The sequence below is a fragment of the Ochotona curzoniae genome, unplaced genomic scaffold (genome assembly GCF_017591425.1).
Source record: "Ochotona curzoniae isolate NIBS_2020 unplaced genomic scaffold, NIBS_Ocur_1.0 contig_3037, whole genome shotgun sequence".
NCBI lineage: Eukaryota > Metazoa > Chordata > Mammalia > Lagomorpha > Ochotonidae > Ochotona > Ochotona curzoniae.
In genome coordinates, this window is record NW_024465699.1 from 3,157,461 (window position 1) to 3,178,113 (window position 20,653).

Below are 20,653 nucleotides of genomic sequence, written 5' to 3' on the forward strand. Positions count from 1 at the left end.
TCTGCTCTCAAGTGTTCTTCATGAGCTTTTCACTTCTATGTTTTTAATCACTGGCAAAGGCCAGGAACAGAGATGGCATTTTTGGAGTTTAAGACTTACTAAACTATCTATGCAACACTGGGCAAGAACCAAATCATATGCAATCTCTGTATCTTTTTTTTTTTTTTTAAACAAGACTTGTTTGTAACCAAAGCACTTCAATAAAATCAACCTGTTGTTTGTTCAGCTATGGTAGAACACTTTCTCACAGAACATATTCAAAGAAATGATTGGGCAGGATCTTTTTATATGCTATTATCTTTTGAATATGTGAAATTTGAAAGAATGAGAAATGTACAAATTTAAATGCCAACTAGCACCCATTTTTGGAAAAATTGGTCTTTGGAAAAATCAATATCATTGATTCGTCCTCCGGAAAGTCATATTCCTTCCATAACCTGTTATGTGTAGCTTTCTCATTAAAATGGATTACCAGCACAACTGAAGCATGCAACAACTCGTTACTGCCTAATGAATATTCCTGACTCAAACTCCTCCTCCTCTGGCACATCTACCTTCCAGGGCAAATACATAAGGTGTTTCCAAACAGCCCCATCCATCTCCAATGACTCTGAAATGCTATCTTCTACAGCTTCCTTTAAAGTGATCAATAGCTCAGGTCTGCACCACTGCATGAGGGTAACAGTTCTCCCTGAATCCTTTCTCATTCTTGTCCTACCTCATCCCACATTGAACAGGGTACAACCTGCAAATGTGATCATGCTCCTGAGCCCCTCCAGAGGCTTCCTGGATGGCCTTCTGAACTGAGCAGACTAACAATTAACCATCTCACACAGCACTCTACAGTCACAAAACAGAAACTGGCTAAGACTGTCCCTCTCTCTGGTTCTTGTTCACAGCGTTCCTCAAGTCCCCATCCTAGCCCTCCATGTACAGACTTCCTGCTCAACCAAAGCCCACTCGTGTTTCCGGTGTCAGTCCTCCATATCACCTCCCCTCTCAGCACCCCATGCGTCTTCTCAATCACTTGTCATGGCTCTCATTAAATGAAGATCTGTGCAATGTATTTGCTTAGTTGGCATTTCCCCCCTAACATCCTTGACAGCAAGGGTCACAGTTTGTTCTTCATCCCTTGTTTCAGTGCCTAGGACGCAGCATGCTCAGTAAATACTTGTAATAATGCTGTATTTGTCCTGTGAAATTTTTCTGTAACAAATGTTGGTGGACTTTTTTTGGAACGGGCCACACAGTACTTCTTGGGGTTTTGTAGATCATACCGTCTCTACTGCAAGTTCTCAACTGCCATTGTTGCTTGAAAGCAGCCACAAAAAAGTTAACAAATGGATATTCATACATTCTGCCCCCAAACCCCCAAAACAACTATGAGTAACTAGTGGTAACCGGCATGGTCTCAGGCCTGATGTACACCAATCCCTTTTCTAGAATCTCTTTTGATGAATCTACCACAGAGATCTTAATTCAGTTCATAAATTCTCCCTTTCCTGTGAAGAATTTACTTGAATAAAATTACTAAAAAGCAAAACAAACACAAAACCACACAACCAACCTCTTCCAGATGTTTGGTCTTCTGCAGAATCTGCTTGTTCAAGGAGATAACTTTTCGATGATGTAGCTGGGATGTTCCTAATGTTTCAGGACTTTCTTCCGCTGACAGCTCAGACTGCTGTGGGGAAAAAGGCAGGACAAACCGAAAGGATTTCAATTCGCTGGGGTGCATCTAACCCATCCCCACCCAGGGGACAGCAGTCGCAGGGTGCCAGGGCACCTACAGGGCCCTCCTCACACTGCTGCTCCTAAGGAGACTCCCCCAGAGTGACCACAAGCCTTCCGGAGTGTCCATGCTTATTGGCAGAGGGAATAATGAGCCTGGAAGTCTGGCAGTTACCCAGGGATAAAACAGATGGGAAAGTGAGGACGACAAAATGACATGGTTATGACCAACATTTGTTTTAGTTAAGGATTCCTCTGAATAATTCAACATTATTCATGGATGACGAGCTTTTGCTGCTTAACAACTCTGGAAATAAAAAACTTCCAGCAGGATGTGGCTGGATAAAATGGCAAAGATTATGATTTTTTTTACCTTGTGGGTTGGTAGCCCATTAGAGAAATTTAAAAAAATTAAGTATTAGGTATAATAGCATGTCCAGCTTTAAACTTGAGACTTTGGAAAATGCCAAAATTAGCCTGTCAGGGTTTCCAGCAATTAGGCTTACTTTTAAAAATTAATTTTGGACATATTGAGATATTAATAATCTGGGGCTGGGCTGTGGCAAAGCAAGCGAGGCTTTTTCCTGTAGCATCATCATCCCATTTAGATGCTAGTTTAAGTCTTTGCTGCTCCACTTCTTTCCTAGCTTCCTGCTGGTGGCCTGGGAAAGCAGCAGAGAATTCCCCAAGTCCTTGGGCCTCTGCACCCATTTGGGAGACCTGGAAGGCTTGGGTCTCAGCTTCAGTCTAGCCCAGTTCTGGCCATTGTAGCCATCTCGGGAGAGAGTTAGTGAATGAATGCCAATCTCTCTCCGTCTCTCTCCCCTTTCCCTCTGTAACGATGCCTTTCAAATAAGCAAACCTTGTAAAATTTATTAATAATCTGTAGTCTGTGGAAGGAGAAACTGTTTAGGAAGATTATTTTTGAGGTATTAAAAGTGGGAGGGTAAAAGAACATGATCTAGTTCCAAAATATTTGTCAGAAGTAATAGAATTAATAATATTGTTGGCTCACCCTGAGCTCTGCTGCTGGGTTAGCCACTTCTGTATACTATACAGAGGTTAACAGCTTTTCTCTTACAGTCCATTTCAGCTTTTTATTTTATATCCCACTTAGATTCCTTGACACTGACTTACACTCTCAGACCATTTTACCTTACTAGCAGAATTATATAAACCTTTTAATTCATGACTTATTGACACCCCAAATTGGATTAATTTCCTATTCCCTAGAAAAACCCTACATAGTAGTTTTCAATGTTTGATGTTAACATCTTTAAAAAAAATTTTTTTTTATTTGGGGCTCAGTGTGGTACCCTAGCAGCTAAATACTGGGATCCCATTTGGGTGCTTGCACATACTGGGATCCCATTTGGGTGCTTGTTCTAATCCCAGTGGTTCCACTTCCCACCCAGCTCCTTGCTTGTAGCCTGGGAAAGCAGTCAAGGATGGCCCAAAGCCTTGGGACCCTACACCCATGTGGGAGACCCAGAGGAAGCTCCTAATTCCTGGTTCCTGGCTTTGGATCGGCTCAGCTTTGGCTGTGGCTTTTGCAGTGGCTTCAGGAATAAATAATCAGACGGAAGATCACCCTCTCTGTCTCTCCTCTTCTCTGTATATCTGACTTTCCAATAAAAATAAATCTTTACAATAAATATTTACTTATTTGAAAGGTGGTGTTATAGAGGCACAGAGATTGAGAGAGCATGTTCTATCCACTGGTTCACTTTCCCAAATGGAACCCCATGCACATCTCTCATGTGGATATCAAGGGCCCAAGCAGTCAGGTGATCTTTGGCTGCTTTCCTGGCCACATTAGCAGTGAGCTGGAGTGGAAACACAGTAGCTGGGATGCTTACTAGCATTCCTAAGGTATGCTTGCATCTCAGGAGACGGCGTAACTTGTAACACCACAATGCCAGACCTGCTTTTCTGCTTGTTTTTAAACACTTATTTGAAAAGCAGAGTTATACAGAGAGACTAAACCAGAGATGGGGGCAGGGAGAAAGTGGTAGGGAAGAGAGAGATTGATTATTCTTGGATATCCTGACCTCCTTTAGCTATCACTCTGATTTCCAGAATAAGATCCACTGAAGCAGGTAGGTCCAACCTCTATGGGTGTCATCAACCCACAGACCCCTCTGGTCACAGTGGCTGAGCACATACTGATTCATTTCTGTCTCCAAGTCTTAACAGATTTTATGTTGATGAACTGCTCTTTAAACTAAACCCAAGAAAATAAAAAAAAATTAACTCCCTATCAATCACAAATTCATTTTTTAAAAAAAGATTCATGTTTATTTATTTGGAAGAATTACAGAGAGAGAGAGAGAGAGATCAATCTTCTACCTGCTGGTTCATTCCCCAGATGCCCACATGGGCCAGGGCTGGGCCAAGCTGAAGCCAGGAGTCTGAAACTTCTTTCAGATTTCATATATAACTGCAGGAGCCCAACCACTTGGGCCCTCTTCTGCTGCTTTCCTTGGCACATTAGCAGGGAAGTGGTGCAGCTGAGACTTAAACTAGCAATTGTATGGGGTTCTGGTATCACAAATGGGCAGCTTTACCCACTATGCCACAATGCCAAACTCCTACCAGTGAATGGCACACACATACAACCTTACTTTAAAACTACGACCTACAAACTTCACTTATAAGGACTCTTAAAAGAACTCTTACAGCAGGAAGACCAGTAACCCTCTTGACTTCTGAAATGAAAATTTCCAAACTGGCTAGCCAGCTATCTAGCTAGATCTGAATTTTGAGCACCATGAGTCCCGCAAGACTCCTTTGTAGACCTAACTGACTGGGCCACTCAAATTTCACGTCATATGAACAGAAAGTATTTCCTCATTCCCCCCTTTTACTGTTCAGGTGATCTGGATAACCACACAGAGAGAAAATGTTTGCAGTACTAAAAAAGAACCCTGAAGTCTCTATACAAATCTCCATCTGCATGATAGCCTGAGGGCACTTCAAAAAGCTCACTGAAAAACAGAATTAAAAGATCAGTTGTATTTGTTAATAAAATTTCACAATACACATTTTCCATGCATTTATTTTAGATAGTTAACTAATTATCTGATTTATTCTGTTTCACTTTTTTAACTAGTGGTTTTCAAAGTCAATCTGATCTGTAGATAACGATTCTCAGAATAACAGTATCCATGATCTTTTAAAAGACTCCCTAGTATGCAGAGTTCTCAAAAAATTTTGATAGCAAAATACACTTATCTTTTAATTCCACCTTCAACTTTTCAAAGAACCTTCATATGTGTTCCAAATGAATACTGCTTTCAAAATGCTTTCTTTTATTGCTTGGTAACAATCCTGTTTTATGGCGTTCCTTAAATTTGGACTTATCCAGAAAGCATAAATGCACACTCATATCAGGACATGACACGCCACTTCCCTGAGAATTCTCCAGTCCATCAAATGAACTCATTAAGACGAGTAAGATGCACACATACAGGTCTCAAGTACAGATTAAATTGGAGAGTTCTCTCATTTACCCGTAAGCCTAGAAATTGTTCTATAACAGAAAAGTTCACAGGCTTCACAGAAAGTTATTTTTGGACAGAGATGATTTCTTGTAAGGCTGAACTGAAGAGAGTTCTTAATCTAGTCAATGAAAAGGTGACTGTTCATTTCAAACACACTTTCCATCAACTGATCTAAGATTCTTGTTCAGATACTCTCTTCAAATCCAAGAGAACGCAGACTGATGAAGACAGAAACAGGTTCTTAACGCAGCAAGGTTCATTAACCATTGTTCACTGGGGGTTACAATGGGAAAGAGAGCTGAGGAGTTCCAAATTAGACCTTGATCAATGATACCAAGTTGGACAGATGGAGAAAGAGAGTACCTTTATGCTAAATCCCTGACAGTAAAAATTCAACCCTTGGGCACCTTAACTGATTTCTACTTACGAAATGCACTGTTTGTCAAAGAACACCAAATATTTGAATTGTGTTTACATTGGAGTGAGGGCTAAAGGGCCAATCTAATTTTGATCCACAATTCTAGATTAAGAACGTGCTTTCAAAGCCACAGTGTGGATTAAGATGACTTTAGTATGAATCCAATATTTTCTAATAGCTGACAGATATTTGCAACTCCTGTTTTTAAGGACGACAGATTTAAATGTCACTCAATATTAAACCAGTTCAACATGGTAAACTCTCAAGAGAAACAAAAAATGATTACTTTAGCTGAAACTATGTATTTTTATAATTGAAAGAGACCTAAAAGGTTATTCACATACCAACACACCATACAGGGATCTCTCCCTACCCTCCTCCTTCACCCAAGTGTGGCCACCATGTTAAGCTGACAGTTACAAACAATCCCTACCTCTTGAGCCTCTCCACAAAAGTAAACAGAGACTTAAGCTTCTAGTACTTTGTTGGATTTTCCAGTTGAAAACATTAAATGGACTATGCAAAATATTATTTGTTATTGTTAAATACAGCATCTAGAAAGAATGTTAAGAAATTCTATTAGGCCACAAAGCAAGAGACAATGTGAAGGACATATACTCAGAGAACTCAGCTTTTGTTCTGAGGGTATTCATTCAAACCAGAGATCTCAAGAAATAACATTTCTCATTCAGTAACAAGTAACCTGTGTGAACTTTGATACAGGAGTAAGAGAGAAAACATTTGCAGAGAGATTGCTAACAGCCTAACCCTGCTGCAGTTCTGTACCTAAATTCACTTACCCACAAGGTTTAAAAACCCTGCAAGTCTGTACAATGAGCCTGGACAGGCATGACTCTGGGTGCTTGGCAGAAACAAAAACATTCTCCCTAGAACACCACGTCAACGCCAGGCCTCAAAACATTTCCACAGATAAATCTACAAAGAACAAGAGGTCCAAGAATGAAACCAACAGCAAAAAAAGGAGTCAAAGTATCATGGACAAAAGCTAGAAAAAACAGCAGAATGAGATGAGTCAAGACTCAATGAGGAGAAGCGGACCTGAGTCAGTCTAGTCAGTCTAGCTCCTGGCACTTAGGGTGTTAGCTCTTCCACGCTCCCTCCAATGCCTAAGTTGTGCCATGGAGGAAAACCACTGTGAAAACTCTTCTTGTTCCTTCTTTCTTCCCTCAACAAACATTTGTGGAAAACCTCTTTACGCCAACACTAGGGATTCACAATGAAAACTAGAAAATCTCTAGCCCTCAAAGAACAGAAAAAGTCTAGGTCTGAGAGTTAGGCAAAGAGACAAGCGTACAGCCCACCATTGGTAGGTGTCTACAAGGAGTTATCCTCCACAATGTCACAGAAGAGCCTACTTTATGAAAAGCAATCGACATTAATGGCTGTTCGGTATGTCTTCAGAGTCAAGGTTAAAAACAGAGTCTGTTAAAAACCACTGAAAATTTATTATGCATCAGGCAACAGGGATACAGTGATGAAAGATGAACTCTGGGCACTTTGAGAGCTTACAGATGTGGAAAATTATGCCTCTAATACCTGTCACAGTATGTGCATGGAGTATAGAATGAAGTTTAAAATCTACCGTACATCCATACCTGACATGATCTCACCCTGGGGCTTTCTCGGTGGGCACGAGTAGAAGGTTCCCAAGAGGCAACCCCTCCCTGTTCTCCCCCAGCTCCACATGCCACCAATCCCTGCAAGTGGTACACCTGTTTTCTGAGCTGGGGCAGCTCACCAGAAGTCACAGGGGTTCCAGCTCAGGCTGAATTCACTAACAAAGATGCTCCCAGACGCTGAGCTTCGTGTGACCCTCTGTGGTTATCTGCATTCAGGCTCCAGTCTCCCATTTTCCAATCCTACCTCATCTACCTACAAAATGTTTCAGTTCTCCCCAGCTATAGGTAACTGGGACTGGAAACCAGCCTGGTAGCTGAACTTTGGGAACTCACCTGTGAGGCTGCAGCTCCCACTAGTGAGTGTGAGAACTACGGCTGTGGATGGACCGGGCTGGGTAAGGCTGTAACATCCACGGGCATATGTGTAGGCCAAGACTGGGGGTGGACGAGCCTGAGCTTTAGCTTCAGCACCCACGGATGTGCACTAGAGCCAAATGGAAGGCAGGATTGGCCAAGCTAGGCTGCAGCACATGTTGGCATATGCAGAAACTGGGAATGGGAGTGAGTCTGATGGGAGTTATTTGGAGTGACCCTGACTAGCCTGGCATGCATGAAGACTGGGACTGTGGTGGGATAGGGGGGCTGAGCTAGGCTATAGTAACTGTCAGTTCACAGGAGAGAGGGGGCTTGCAGTAGAACTGACCAGGCAGTTGCATGCACAGGTATATGTGTCAGAACTCACAAATCACTCAAGTAGCACCTGGGAACGTTCACCCCACAGGGGGTGTCTAGGGCATTATCAAGTGACTGTCCCCACACTCAGGTGCTGATGCAGTTTTACAGCAAGCAGCTGTCCCCCTACCTTCCTCTCAGCAGACCAGGAGAATAAAATAAGAAAACTAAAACACTTGTCTCACCCACCTTCCTCCATACCTTAATCCTCCCCACAACCTAATCCAGAGGCCTGCATGGGTGTGCAGCCCTCTCAACTACGTAAGCAATACTAACAAATTAAATTTAAAAATTTATCAGTTCTATCTAATTATTGCCAGGGAAAAGGGTTCAATATCACTTATGTTGATCACTTTTCTCCAGGCAGACAGTGACATTTTCAAATACCAACACAAAACAGGTAGCTAGTAGCATCCAGTATGAAAATATTCTAATTGTGCCACTTTAGTTTATCTGTTTACTGGTTGATCCTGATGGGGACATCCCTAGTGGCACCCTCACTTATAACCCCACCCCTGTCCCTTATACCTACACTGCCTATGCATAGGATGTACTTGGTAGGCATTTGCTGAAAAATAAAAATCAAACCCATTGAGGGAGTTGATTCTGCAAGCTCTTTGGCACACACACAAAACAACAACAAAAACAAAAATAAAAACAAACACAAACACTTCAAACTTGGGTTTTAAAATATTCCCAAAATTGTTGTATGAAGTTTAAGCTTTCATATGCTAACCAGAAGTTGTGAAAGAGCTACAAAATCACAGCAGATGTGAGCACTGAGACTAGTGGTTAAGGCATGGGCAGGAGTGACTGCTTCCCACACTGGATGTGTCTGGAACTGCATCTCAGCTCCACTCCAGATTCCAACTTTTGCTAAGGCAGATCCCTAAGGCAGGAAGTGGGACCCTGACACTAGGGGAAAGACCTGGAATGAGCTTCCAATTTTCAGGCATTTGGGGTGTGGTAGAGTTTTCTTACGTTCTTTGCTCTGTGATTCTTTTTTTTTTTTTTAATCATGCGAGGAAAAAAAACATAAAGGACACTACCTTAAGAGGAAACAATATATTAACAGAAGGTTATTTTAGGCCAATTCCATCGAATGTAATTAGATGAATTTCCTTGAGGCCAAAACAAGGGAGCTGCTCAGTGCTGTGTGTGCCCAGCATACTTAGGTTTAGTAACAGCAACCACTTCCTTTGGAGGAATCATGTTCTCCCATTAATCCCTAGTTCAAAGAAGCTGCCAATCTCAGGGCACAACTCCTGGCCACAACCAGCCTGGGAGCAGCATGTGGACCAAGGCATGGTAAAAAAGAAGAGTGCTTCCTTAGGAAAATACATGAAGGCAAGAGGAGGGAGCTTTAAGGCTTTTATAGTCTGTAGAAAGCCTTTAAGGCAACAACCACGAAGAGAAAAGGATGACAAAAAAAAAAAAAAAAAAAAGGCAGAGGGATGTGCTAAGGCTGCTGCAGCCCCTACAACTCCTAGTGCTGAAGGCTGATAAAGGCAATCTACACATCCTACTGGACAGAGGTCCTCTCATTATAAGACACTGCCCAGGCTATACTGAGTGACAGAAGTGAAGAGACAGTCCCTGCCAGTTGCATCACAAAGCAGAGTAAAAAGTAACGTGTTCTGGTCAAATGTCATCGTCTGCCTTCTCAGCTCTGGCTTTCGCACATACAACCTTGCCCACGCGTAGGCTCTAAATACCTGATGAGACTTCTCCCAATTTAACTTCCAACATAAAAAGCGGCTAACTGCCAGAGCAGGGTTCTCTGAGTGAAAAGGTCAGAAGCAGCACTGCCAGTATTTCATAATTGCTGGATAGGTAATTTTCCAAAATCTACTGGGGAAAAAAAATATTCCTTCCAGAAATAAGTCCGTTGATGACCTAAATGCATGTCACTCTGGAAGGGAAGACGACGCCGCGGGCTTTCGGTTAGAGAGCTGAATGAGAACACTGGGATGTGCACCTCCGCCGACACGAAGCCACCCAGACACTCTGGAAGCATTCTGCCATTTTCAGCAGCACAGCTGTGGCTGTGAGTGCCAGGACTGCATCACTTCCACTTCTCCTTGTTTCTGTGGTTGGTTGCCAGGATGCCCCGGCCTATGTCACATGGCCCAGGATGGGCACTCAGATAGTGGCAGAGTCTAAAGGAGGCACGGTCACTGCAAAGCCTGGAAGGCGGACATTAAGGATGAAAATGGAGGCTATTCCTGCTTCTCCCTAAGTAGCTTCCAACCTGGCCAAAGAAAACTGCTTTCAAAGACATTCCTGGAACCAGACGGGCAGCTTTCTTGCTGTATGGTATTGAACAAGTTACTAAACCTCTTTAACCTGTAATTCCAGGTGTTTTTTTTTTTTTTTTTTTTCCTTATGTGCAACGTGGAAAAAAACATTTCTGCGAGCCTGGCAGGTGCTTGTTGAGGCTCTGAGGTTACAGAGTATAGGTAAATGGGACTCACATTCGCTTAAGCAGAAAGCTTCAAACGCGCACGGGTAGTGTGATAATGAAGACCTGAAGAGGAAGATGCCACGCAAGGGGGCAGCACACTGTTTCGAGAACTGAATGACACAATGCTTTACACAGTGCCAAAAGAGAAAGCTCTCTGATTCCCCAAGGCAGATCTGTGTCTCTAGCTCCACAAAATGCTCTAAAAGCCTGTCTTAGGGAGATGGTAGCTGAGCAATGAATTAACAGCTAGGCAAATATTAAAGTAGTTAAAATGGTCATTTATGACATCAGAGGCAGACCCTCCCTGCCCTGCAGGCTCCTAAAGGCTTAGGTGACAGAGGACAGAGCATTTTTCATGCAATCAGGCTTCCGGTATTCTGCAAATATTAATACTAGATTCTTCTTCCCTGTACAAATGAAGGCCATGATGCAGTAAGAATATCAGACATCAACACCAAAAAGCACAACAGTGCCTAATTAGGCCCATTCTGGGAAGGGTGCTACCCTTGGAATCAGAGGGAGATGCAGCTACTTGGCCCAGAGCCTATGAAATCTGTATCTGGAAGCTTCTTCACCTTCCTCTTCGCTGTTTTCACAGGAACCAAAATAAATTGAGTTACATATGTCAGAGGCATGCTCTGATACATGGATTAATTATCACATGAACTTGGGAACGTTACAAATGAAAGCAGTCTGCACTTTTTTTTAACCTAATTTTTATATCCCAAGGCCTGCTGACTTTCCAAACACTTGTACTAAGCAGCCTGCTTAATTTACTCTTTGGTCACAAAATCATTTTCACACTTTATCCTCCAAAAATTATCTTGTCCCTTTTCTTCATTAGTCAGAAATAGATGTTCCAAATCAGCATGAGGTAGTTAGTTACAGAAGATGTGATAATCTGCATCATTCAGCAAATCTTTAAGATCAAAGGTTGGAAATCTTTAAGAGGGTAATGAAACAGAACAGTTAGGTAGCTAGTTTAGGGTCATGAGTGGGAAGCCACACCTCCCCCACTTTATGTAATCCCAATCAACTACCTGTCAGTCAAAAAACCCCTGCCCCCTGACCTGAAGGTGGTATCATGTAACCACTTCCCTTCCTAGCCCGACAGTAGAGAGAACAATCTCTTTCTCCTACACCCAAGGTGGAAGGTAGAAACATTTCTCTCTCATCTTTCTTCACCTGGACCATTCTATCCCTCAACACTGCCCGTGTCTATCTGTAATTTCCTCACCTTTTGGATAAACCTTAGAAGGAAAAACCAATAAAATATGGAGTTATTTAACCATTTAGTAATAATAAGGTATCCCAAAATGAGTATAACTTGCTTGATAAATGGTTACAAGATTAAAAAAACCTGATTTGCACTTTAGACTAAATAAACTCTACATAGGTTAAAGAATTAAAGATGAGTAAAAGATAATGGACTACTTTATCAGATGCATAGAAAAACAACAAAGAAAAAGATGGACCAATTTACATACAAATGCTTTGCATGTAATGGGAAAAAAAATGAAGCACCTGAGAAATTTTGGCATCTCTGTGGTAAATATGTAAATATAGAATGCTGGTTTAACTTATACAAAAAAAATACCACAGTCTAAGCTAAAAGGCTAATGTCTGGAACAGACAACTTGCAGGTAAAATGGAGTAAATAGAAAAATGAAATCATCAGTTCTCTTGGTGGTCCGAAGAGCTACAGTTACTACAGCAGTGGGTTAGACAGCCAGTGATCAAAGCTTGAACTGCTGGGTCATGCTGGACTAACAGCATTAGCTTATTTGAAAGCCACGAGCCTGAGTGTGTGGACACATAACACACAGATATGAAGAGTCCCGTCTGCTAGTGCACTGCAAACAAAAGCAACATTACCCTCACTTTGTGATGGCGACACCAGAGCACAGGCAGTTTAAATGACCAGCATCGTCTCAGAGCTGGGAAGTAGAGGGACAGATGGCAGTCAGGGCACCACTGAAAAGGCTGTGCTATCCTACTGTCTTCTAGCCACCTGCTAGATTTACAACCGACTGTAAGATAACATGTAAATATACAGTAATTGGGATACAGAAATGGGTTTAAAGATAACTTAGTTTAAAAGCCATCAGCTTTAACACTACATAGCTCATGCAGTGAAAACGCAAACAACTCAGCACTGAGTGGGAGAGCTCCAGTTCGCTATGAGTTTAACTACTTCTGTTTTTAGGAAATTTGACATTGCTGCCAGTCAAAATTCTAACTTTACTCTTATCTGGAAGGGTAGGGTGGAGACAGAGACTAGTACAGGGTGGACAGTAAAATCCAGCCATAAGAACTGGGCAGAGGTTACTGTACAAGGGTGAGAAAGAGAAAGTTCAGAAGCTATGCAGGCAAAGTGGACATGCAAAATGCAGAATCAGGACCTGGGGCAGGGAGAGGGTTGAGAAGGAACCTGCCTGCTGATTTGCGCTCAGTACCTCTGTGTTTAATAATTTAAGCTTCTATCTGCTTTCAGTGGGCAAGTCCAAAAACAAAACACAAGGACCCTACAGAAACAGCAATGCATAGTCACACTAGAGTGCAAACTCTAGAGGGCTGAGCAGTGCTGTGGCAACTCAAGGGCAGGAAAAGACCCACACACTTGCCATTCAGGTGTGTGCTGAGCACTGACTTAGTCTGTCTTCCTACAACTGCGCCTTCAAGCCTTTCAAGTGCATCTGCACCTCAGGATAACTTAATTTCCTTTCCGGTCAAGTCTGAAATGCTATTTCGATTGGTGTCGTAATTCTCAGGTGGGCACTCTGGATTCTGCAAGAGTGGGTTTGAAAGCCCACACTGAGAAGTGTCTCCAGGCGGGTAAGGAAACAAAGGAACATCCAGACATGTCTGAGGAAGACGGAAGACCCTGGTGTGGTGGGAGATGCCAGCCTGCCGTGCCTACAGTACATCATCCCTCTGGATTCCAGGTGACGCTCTTCGGCCATCACTTCAGAATACTGCACAGAGGGTCAGGGCAGAACTAATCAGTTGTTGAGGCTTCTCAGAAGAGGAAAGGTGGAAGTTTCAACCGGCATCAACACTTTAAGTGGGCGGACTGAGTATGGTAGGAGAAAGAGCGATGTGAAACAACGCTCTGTAAATCTGACTTCACTGATACTTAACATCTCAGCCAGACCAGAATCAGTTATGTGCAGATGACTGATGACTGCCTCCTGGAAACAGTCAAGGTCCTTTTGCCTATTCTTAGGATGGAAGGAAAAAGCTAATGCTGAAATATGACTTTCAGGCTTCTGTTCCTGAAAGTCCTTTTAATAAAGAATAGTAATTTCTGCCTTGGACTTGGTTGAGTTATGGGATTTATCCACTATATGGCAAAAAAACTACATTCCTCAGTCCCATTGCTGCAATGAGCCTGACTTGTAAGAAGCCGAAAAGAAGGAAAAATGCTTGTGACACATCTCAGGCTTCAAGGCTATCAGATGTGACAACTGTCCCTAGTCAAGTTTTCTCTTAATACTCATACAAACATGGGCACTGCAGAAGAAAGTTAATTCAGCTATGGACAAATCCTACTGTCTGTGTGGCGGCCAGTGCATGTACCCTGTGGGCTAACATGCTGATGAATTATAAGCAGACTCCTTCCTTGCTAGGCGAAGGGGATGGGAAGTTCGAGAACCAATCCTTGGGACATTCCTTGAGGCACACACTGTAGTGCTGGGGTCACCTACCTTCTCTGCATACTCGGACACAATTTGCTTGATCTCAGCAGAGCAGAGGCCCACGATCTGGCCCACGGAGCTGGCAGTCAGACGGCTCTGCAATCACACAGAAGGTGTGCTGTCAAGGCCTTGTCTTTCTTTTTTTTATTATTATTATTTATTTTTTTAACAATCTTACTTAGTTGATTAGGGTACAAAGGGTCAAGGGCTACAGGAAAGTGGGTAATAAACCATTGTTTCCACACTAACATCATCATTTTTTCCCCTGTATCTGGGATCAGGGGAGAAACAAAAGAAAAAAAACCCACCCAGCCTCCCACCCATCCCAGGTCCCCAATGTGAGGCGCACTCCGAGGGTCCTGCTCAAGCAGTTTTGATAGTCTAACAGTTCTGAATTGCTGCTAATCTCGCTGTTCCAATCGCGATGAAATCTATTCAGAATCTACTGGCTGACATAGTCTCTTCATGGTTGGGGTTCTGAGATCAGCAGTTCAGTTAGAGGGATCTCCAAGGGGTCTTGTCTTTCATAGCACAAGAAAAGCTGAATGAGCTGCGCTCTGTCACACTGTGGATGACACTCTCAGAATTAAACACTAACTTGGAGTCTGTCCACGTTTTCATCAACAAGGAAGCAATAAGCCTTAGAACAAATGCCTCATGCTGCTTCTTCCCAAGTTATTCCTGTGACTGTACTAGATGCTCCACATGCCTGCTTCCTCCTGGCAAACCATTCTGTATCCTCAGGACCCCATCCCCATCACTCCTCCTGTGGGTCAACTAAGGAGAGCCTGCAGGGGCCTTGGGGGGTGCTAGGACTTTGGTACAAAACAGCAAATGAGACACAACAAGCAATCTCAGAAGCCCCAACTAATCCTGATTATCTGGTCCTTTTCCACCTTCAAAAGGAGCAATCCCTTCACAACATGTGGCTAATCCCCTACACAGGGCTTGAGCTGTAGAAGGAGCAACCATAAATACAGTATTTCACTTCCCTCCACAGCAGCGTGGGAAGGAAGCAGTGGCAACGGCTCCTTTGGCATGGGTTATGGTGACCCCAGGTGCTCCACCCCTAGGAGTCATCCCTGTAGGGAGACCCTCATGCTGGAGGTCCCTGTGGACAGCAGCACTATATACTTAGAAAGGCTTCCTGGAGACAGACCCTAAGCACCAGGAGCCCTGGGTGTTGAGGACAGCAGCATGAAGAAGATGGGCGCTGAGGCAGAAGGTCCCTCAAAACAGAGCCAGATGTTGCTGGTGTCAAGTACTACCTGGCCCCTTCCCCAACAGTGGCTGCCCTCTCACCTCCTCATTTGCCATGGCGGTCATTGTGGTCATCAGTGACTGGATACGCTGCTGAAAGAGGAATGGGGAGAGGCAGCAGTGAGCATTCTGGCCACAGCGCTGGAGCAGCGGGTATACATGGGTCTTGCGGGTGAAACTCAATAGTTATTTTCCACATCTCCACACTCCCACCCCAGCCTCCCAGCAGCAAATGACTTAAACGGAAACCTCAGAGAGCCTCTATCAACCATGCACCTCTTCAGCTGCTCGAAGCTCTTCTTCCTCATGGGCATCCGCTTTCTCTGCAGCTGACAGACCTGCAGGAAGCGTAGCTTTCTTGTCCTCAGCCTGGAAGGGAAGATATAAAGAGCTGAGCACTGGAGTTAGAGCCATGGGAAAGGACAACAGGATATTCTACTTGCATCATCCCAACTCTAGGATGCTTTTCTACAGTCTCCCACTGACCATGAAACATCCTCAGACCTTAGCTGCTGGACAGAGCTGCAGAGGACAGCCTTTCAACTCAAGTGTGCCATCTGGGCCCGGCACAGTGGCCTAGCGGCTGAAGTCCTTGCCTTGAACACGCCAGGTCCCATATGGGCACCAGTTCTAATCCCAGCAGCTCCACTTCCCATCCAGCTCCCTGCTTGTGGCCTGAGAAAGCAGTCAAGGATGGCCCAATGCTTTGGGACCCTGCATCCATGTGGGAGACCTAGAAGAGGTTCCTGGTTCCCGGCTTCAGATCAGTGCAGCACCGGCCATTGTGGTCACTTGAGGAGTGAATCATCGGACAGAAGATCTTCCTCTCTGTCTCTCCTCCTCTCTGTATGTCTGACTTTCCAATAAAAATAAATAAATCTTCAAGTGTGCCATCTAACATGACAAGCCCAACTGGAACACTATTTATGGGCATCTCATGGTTTTTCCTGCCATAACCAAAATGCATTATTTCAGAGTATAGTCACATACACCTTCTTTTCAGACTTAAATTATATATCAAATTAAACTGTATACATCAAACTATTGCATGTCATAATCAGATATAGAAAATCCTGCTCTGGAGGAAATGATTATATAGTTGAATGAAAAGGCAAAAGTGAAAACAACAAGAAAATCAAAAATGATCATATCACAATCAATATGTAGCTGACTGCCAATGAACTCATACAGATAATACATAATGCTTATTAAATTCTTATTACACATTGGATAATTCTAAATCTTTTACATTTTAATTTTCACAAAACTTCTTCCAGGTAGGTACAATGAATGCCCCCATTTACTAGATGCTATGAAGTAAGACACAACTAAATTATTAAAGTCACAGAGTGGAGGGGAGGTTCAGTCAGCCTAGCTTTAGAACATGACTCTGGTTACAGAGGCTGCCCGGCAAGGACTGGGACAGCAACCACCACGGGAAGCACAGAGGGACTGAGGAGCCGGAAATGCAGGAATGTGTCCTATTCAACGAAATCTGGGGACTGGCAGGAACAGGAGCAGAGCTTATGAACAGATCTCAAGCTGTAGGACTCTACCCGACCAATGACCACTGTGGCTGGCACTGGGTGTTTACCACAATGGTCATGAGCACAGACTTTGCAGTCAGGTGGACTGGAGCTCAATTCTTATTTTGGCTCCTTAAGGCTATGTGACCTTGGATGAATCACGGAGACTCTCCCAGTAGTTTTCTGACCCAAAGAACAGAAATGAGTCCCTTCTACATGGAGGGAAGTAAATGAAAAAAAAAAAAAAAATCCATGGAGAGCCTTAATCAGAGGCCTGGAATATAGTAAGGGTTTGACACAGTAAGATTTAAGTGCTTGCATTACTGCCAGCAGTTAAGACCACTAACAAACACAAAAATGAGTAACTCCTACAAGCCCCCACTGTGGTCACCCGGTTCTATCTTGCTGCCTGTCCACAGTCTCTCACCAGATCGGGCAGGCTCTGGGACCCTGAGAGTAAAGATTTCATTGTGACATTTTCTAAACTGCAGGTCTGACCTTGGTAGACCCTAGGCACATGACCTGCCATGGCCACTGATTTCTAGTCCCAGGATGAATCCCTGGCTTTGGTACCCAGTCTGTGGAGGCAGCAGGATGGAGATGCAGGGGCCTGGCACATCCTTCTCACTCAGGAATGGCCAGGGACCAGGGCCGGGTGACCCTTAGCCCTGCCCTGACATCGTGCTCCTGCGGGGCTTCCAGGGAGCTGCTGTGCAGCTTATCAAGCTCAGAACAGGTAGAAGTGGGGAAAGTTTGCCACTGCCTTTGAATGTCATGTATTCTCTCCCAGTATCTATGCCTTTCTTACCTTCCCTGCTTTGCTTTGGCGGTTAAATCCATATCTCCTGCAGGTCACAAAAAAAAGGGGAGAAATTCAATTACTTTTAAAAACCACATAAGTTCAATCAAATTTTGGTTGAGTTTTTATGCAAAAACAAATAAAACAAAAACAATTTAGTCTACTTGGCGATTAGAGAAAATGTTGCAAATGCCTAATCACACACATGATGCACTGTTTTTCTGAATGAAGGGCCAGCAATTTCCTTTACTCTATGAATTCTACAAATGGGAACGTTACAAAGTACACATTACTTGATTCCTTATGTGCAATCATTACTGTTTGAATCAAGAATTTTATTCCAGAATCACAAGTTAAGAGCCTTAGAAATACTGGCATAACCAAATGCAAAAGCTTCTCCTGAAGTAAAGTAGTACACTACTGGCAACCTCAATAATCTTGAGTCCAGCACAATTTTGATTGTCAACAAATGTAACTCAAGCGTAATGCCATTAACTCTGTGTGCTCATCCCAGGCAGCCTTAGCTGAAAAACATCAATACACCTCAATTTAAATGACGTTTTGGCTCTAATTATGCTTTTTTTTTTTAAAGCAAATAATACAAAAACCATTCAGCCCAAAACAAGAAGCATAATGTAAAACACCCAGTTTCACATGCCTTCAAGTGATTTGCAAGGAAATCATGTTATATGCAACCCTTTGAGAAAAACCAATAGAGGACTCCACTGTGCCCCAGCTCAGGCACTGCCTCAAGGGCTCTGAGGCCTCTGCTTCACTCCCCTCCCACTGCTCCAGCCCATTCCTTATCCAACATCTCATTGGCCGGATGTATGTTTATTAATATAGCCTCTCCGTCCTGAGAAGACAGGACTTCTTCCTCAGCAGCTTCACAGAAGTTTCTCTTGTTCAACATCTGTTCAGCCTCACTTCCAGCAGCTCACGCTCCTTATTCCGTCCCATGCATGAACACAGCACTTTGTACATGCCGATCTGTGTCCTCTCACCCTCTATTTGTCCTTTGCCACCCCCCTCAGCTCTTAAACTGCCTCCTCTCTGAAATACTCTACACACACACACACACACACACACACACACACACACACACACATGGTCCTGGTCTGTCCATTCCATGTCTTCCTTCCCCTGTTTGCCAGATGCCAATTAGGTTCAACTGTCTGGTTGTATTTCCTTAAGGCCAATACTTTGACTTTTATATTTTGCATCTCCAATACTTGTTAAGTGAATACACTCGACATAAGTGAAAAATTCAGAAATCAATGAGTTGAAAGAATTGGTTGGCTTTGCAATAACTTGTCATGAATCTGGAGACACCAAGAAGTCACTGCTGGGCGGTGTGCTCCCCTCCCCCACCAGGCAACCATCTATAGGCCTAATATGTGGCAGATCTAGCACAAAATTAAATTTTGGGTCTCCACACAAATTTCATAAAGGATCTAATGGAAGATTCTGCTTACCTGGTTCATTGCTATTGCTCTCTGCATTTTGCAGGGGCTGGGAAATTACCAGCCTCATACCCTCTTTCACCTAAGCTCCTGCAGCATCTGCTGGAGGTTGGAGTTGAGGCACTTTAACTGGGGAAAGAGACAGCATGAAGGACACACTGCTGGTGGAGAGTCGCAGCAGGAGCAGCCTGCCTCCAGGGTAAACAGCTGTCACAGGGGGTTCCCAGTTTTGCAGCAGGAGCTTCCTAATTCTGGCAGAAGCAGTGTGGTTCCCTGTCAGCAGCTACAGCCCATAGGATTTCTAATTCTCTGAGTTCCTGACTGTGGCAGCAAAGCCAGCTCCGGCCCAGTGCCGGAGCCAACTCTGTACCAGCCTAGTTATCAGTGGCTTCTACTGGTCCTAGGGGGAGGTTGTTTTTCCTCATCCGGGGGACCCTGACCAGTACACAGACTTTTAAACCTGTGGGGTTTAACCTAGGACTTTAACCTGTGTAGATCCTTAGCAGAATAACCTCATCCCTAAAGCCCAGGGACCTTGAATAGAGAGTAAGCAATTAAACCTGAGTAGCTCAACCCCAGATCCCATCTACTTCTAAATGACAGAAAACAACTCTGGGAAGACTTGTCTGTAAGATTTATTTATGTGAGTCAGAGTTACAGAGGGAGAGACAAAGAGATATCTCCCTTCTGGTTTACTTCCCAGATGGTATCAAACCCAGTAGGTACACCCAGTTCTCCCACATGGGTAGCAGGGTCCCAACCACCTGGGTCATCTTCTGTTGTTTTCCCAAGTGCATATGCACGGTGTTGTAAGAGAAATGGAATAACTGGAAATCAAATAAGCACTTTTATCGGATTCCAGCATGCCGGGTAGGAGCTTTATTTGCAATGCCACAACGCTGGTCCCAGGAAGACCCTGATCATACAAAAAGAAGTTAAGCTCTCCAACTGCATGCTTCTGGGTTTATACTACCAGTGTACTGATCGGGTGGTATTCACTAACTACCTGTAATGTATAAATCTCAGGGCCTGTTTGTCCAGTTCCTCAAGAGAGAAAATGTGCTTTGACCCCTTTTAGTTCTAACACTTAAAACTGAGGTATAATACAAACAACACAGGTGTGTACCTCAGTGGTTTTCAGTGTATTCACTGTGTGTGTGACATAACCATCATATCTACAACCAGAAGAGTTCTACCACCCAGAAAAGAAGTTCCACAGCTATTAGCAGCTGGTTCCACCTCCCCCTTTCCCCAGACTGTGGCTACCACTGATGTACTTTCTAGCTCCACGGTTTACCTATTTTGGACATTTTATATAACTGAAATTGTTCAATATGCGGTCTTTTGCATCTGGCTTCTTTTACTGAGCATATTTTCCAGGTTCATCCATACCATGTTTCATTCCTCTTTAATGGCTAA

General features: G+C 43.5%; 1 protein-coding gene across 1 annotated transcript in view; it reads right to left on the reverse strand.

Moving 5' to 3' along the window:
* CCDC93 (coiled-coil domain containing 93) overlaps positions 1 to 20,653 on the reverse strand; it is an 85,679-nt gene that overhangs the window by 26,791 nt on the left and 38,235 nt on the right. Inside the window, exons 8-12 of the mRNA XM_040979110.1 lie at positions 17,781 to 17,817; positions 15,723 to 15,815; positions 15,489 to 15,539; positions 14,196 to 14,282; positions 1,568 to 1,684 (exon numbers count right to left, since the gene is read on the reverse strand). Coding sequence (XP_040835044.1) covers positions 1,568 to 1,684; positions 14,196 to 14,282; positions 15,489 to 15,539; positions 15,723 to 15,815; positions 17,781 to 17,817 — 385 coding nt within the window. The remainder of the gene's footprint in view (positions 1 to 1,567; positions 1,685 to 14,195; positions 14,283 to 15,488; positions 15,540 to 15,722; positions 15,816 to 17,780; positions 17,818 to 20,653) is intronic.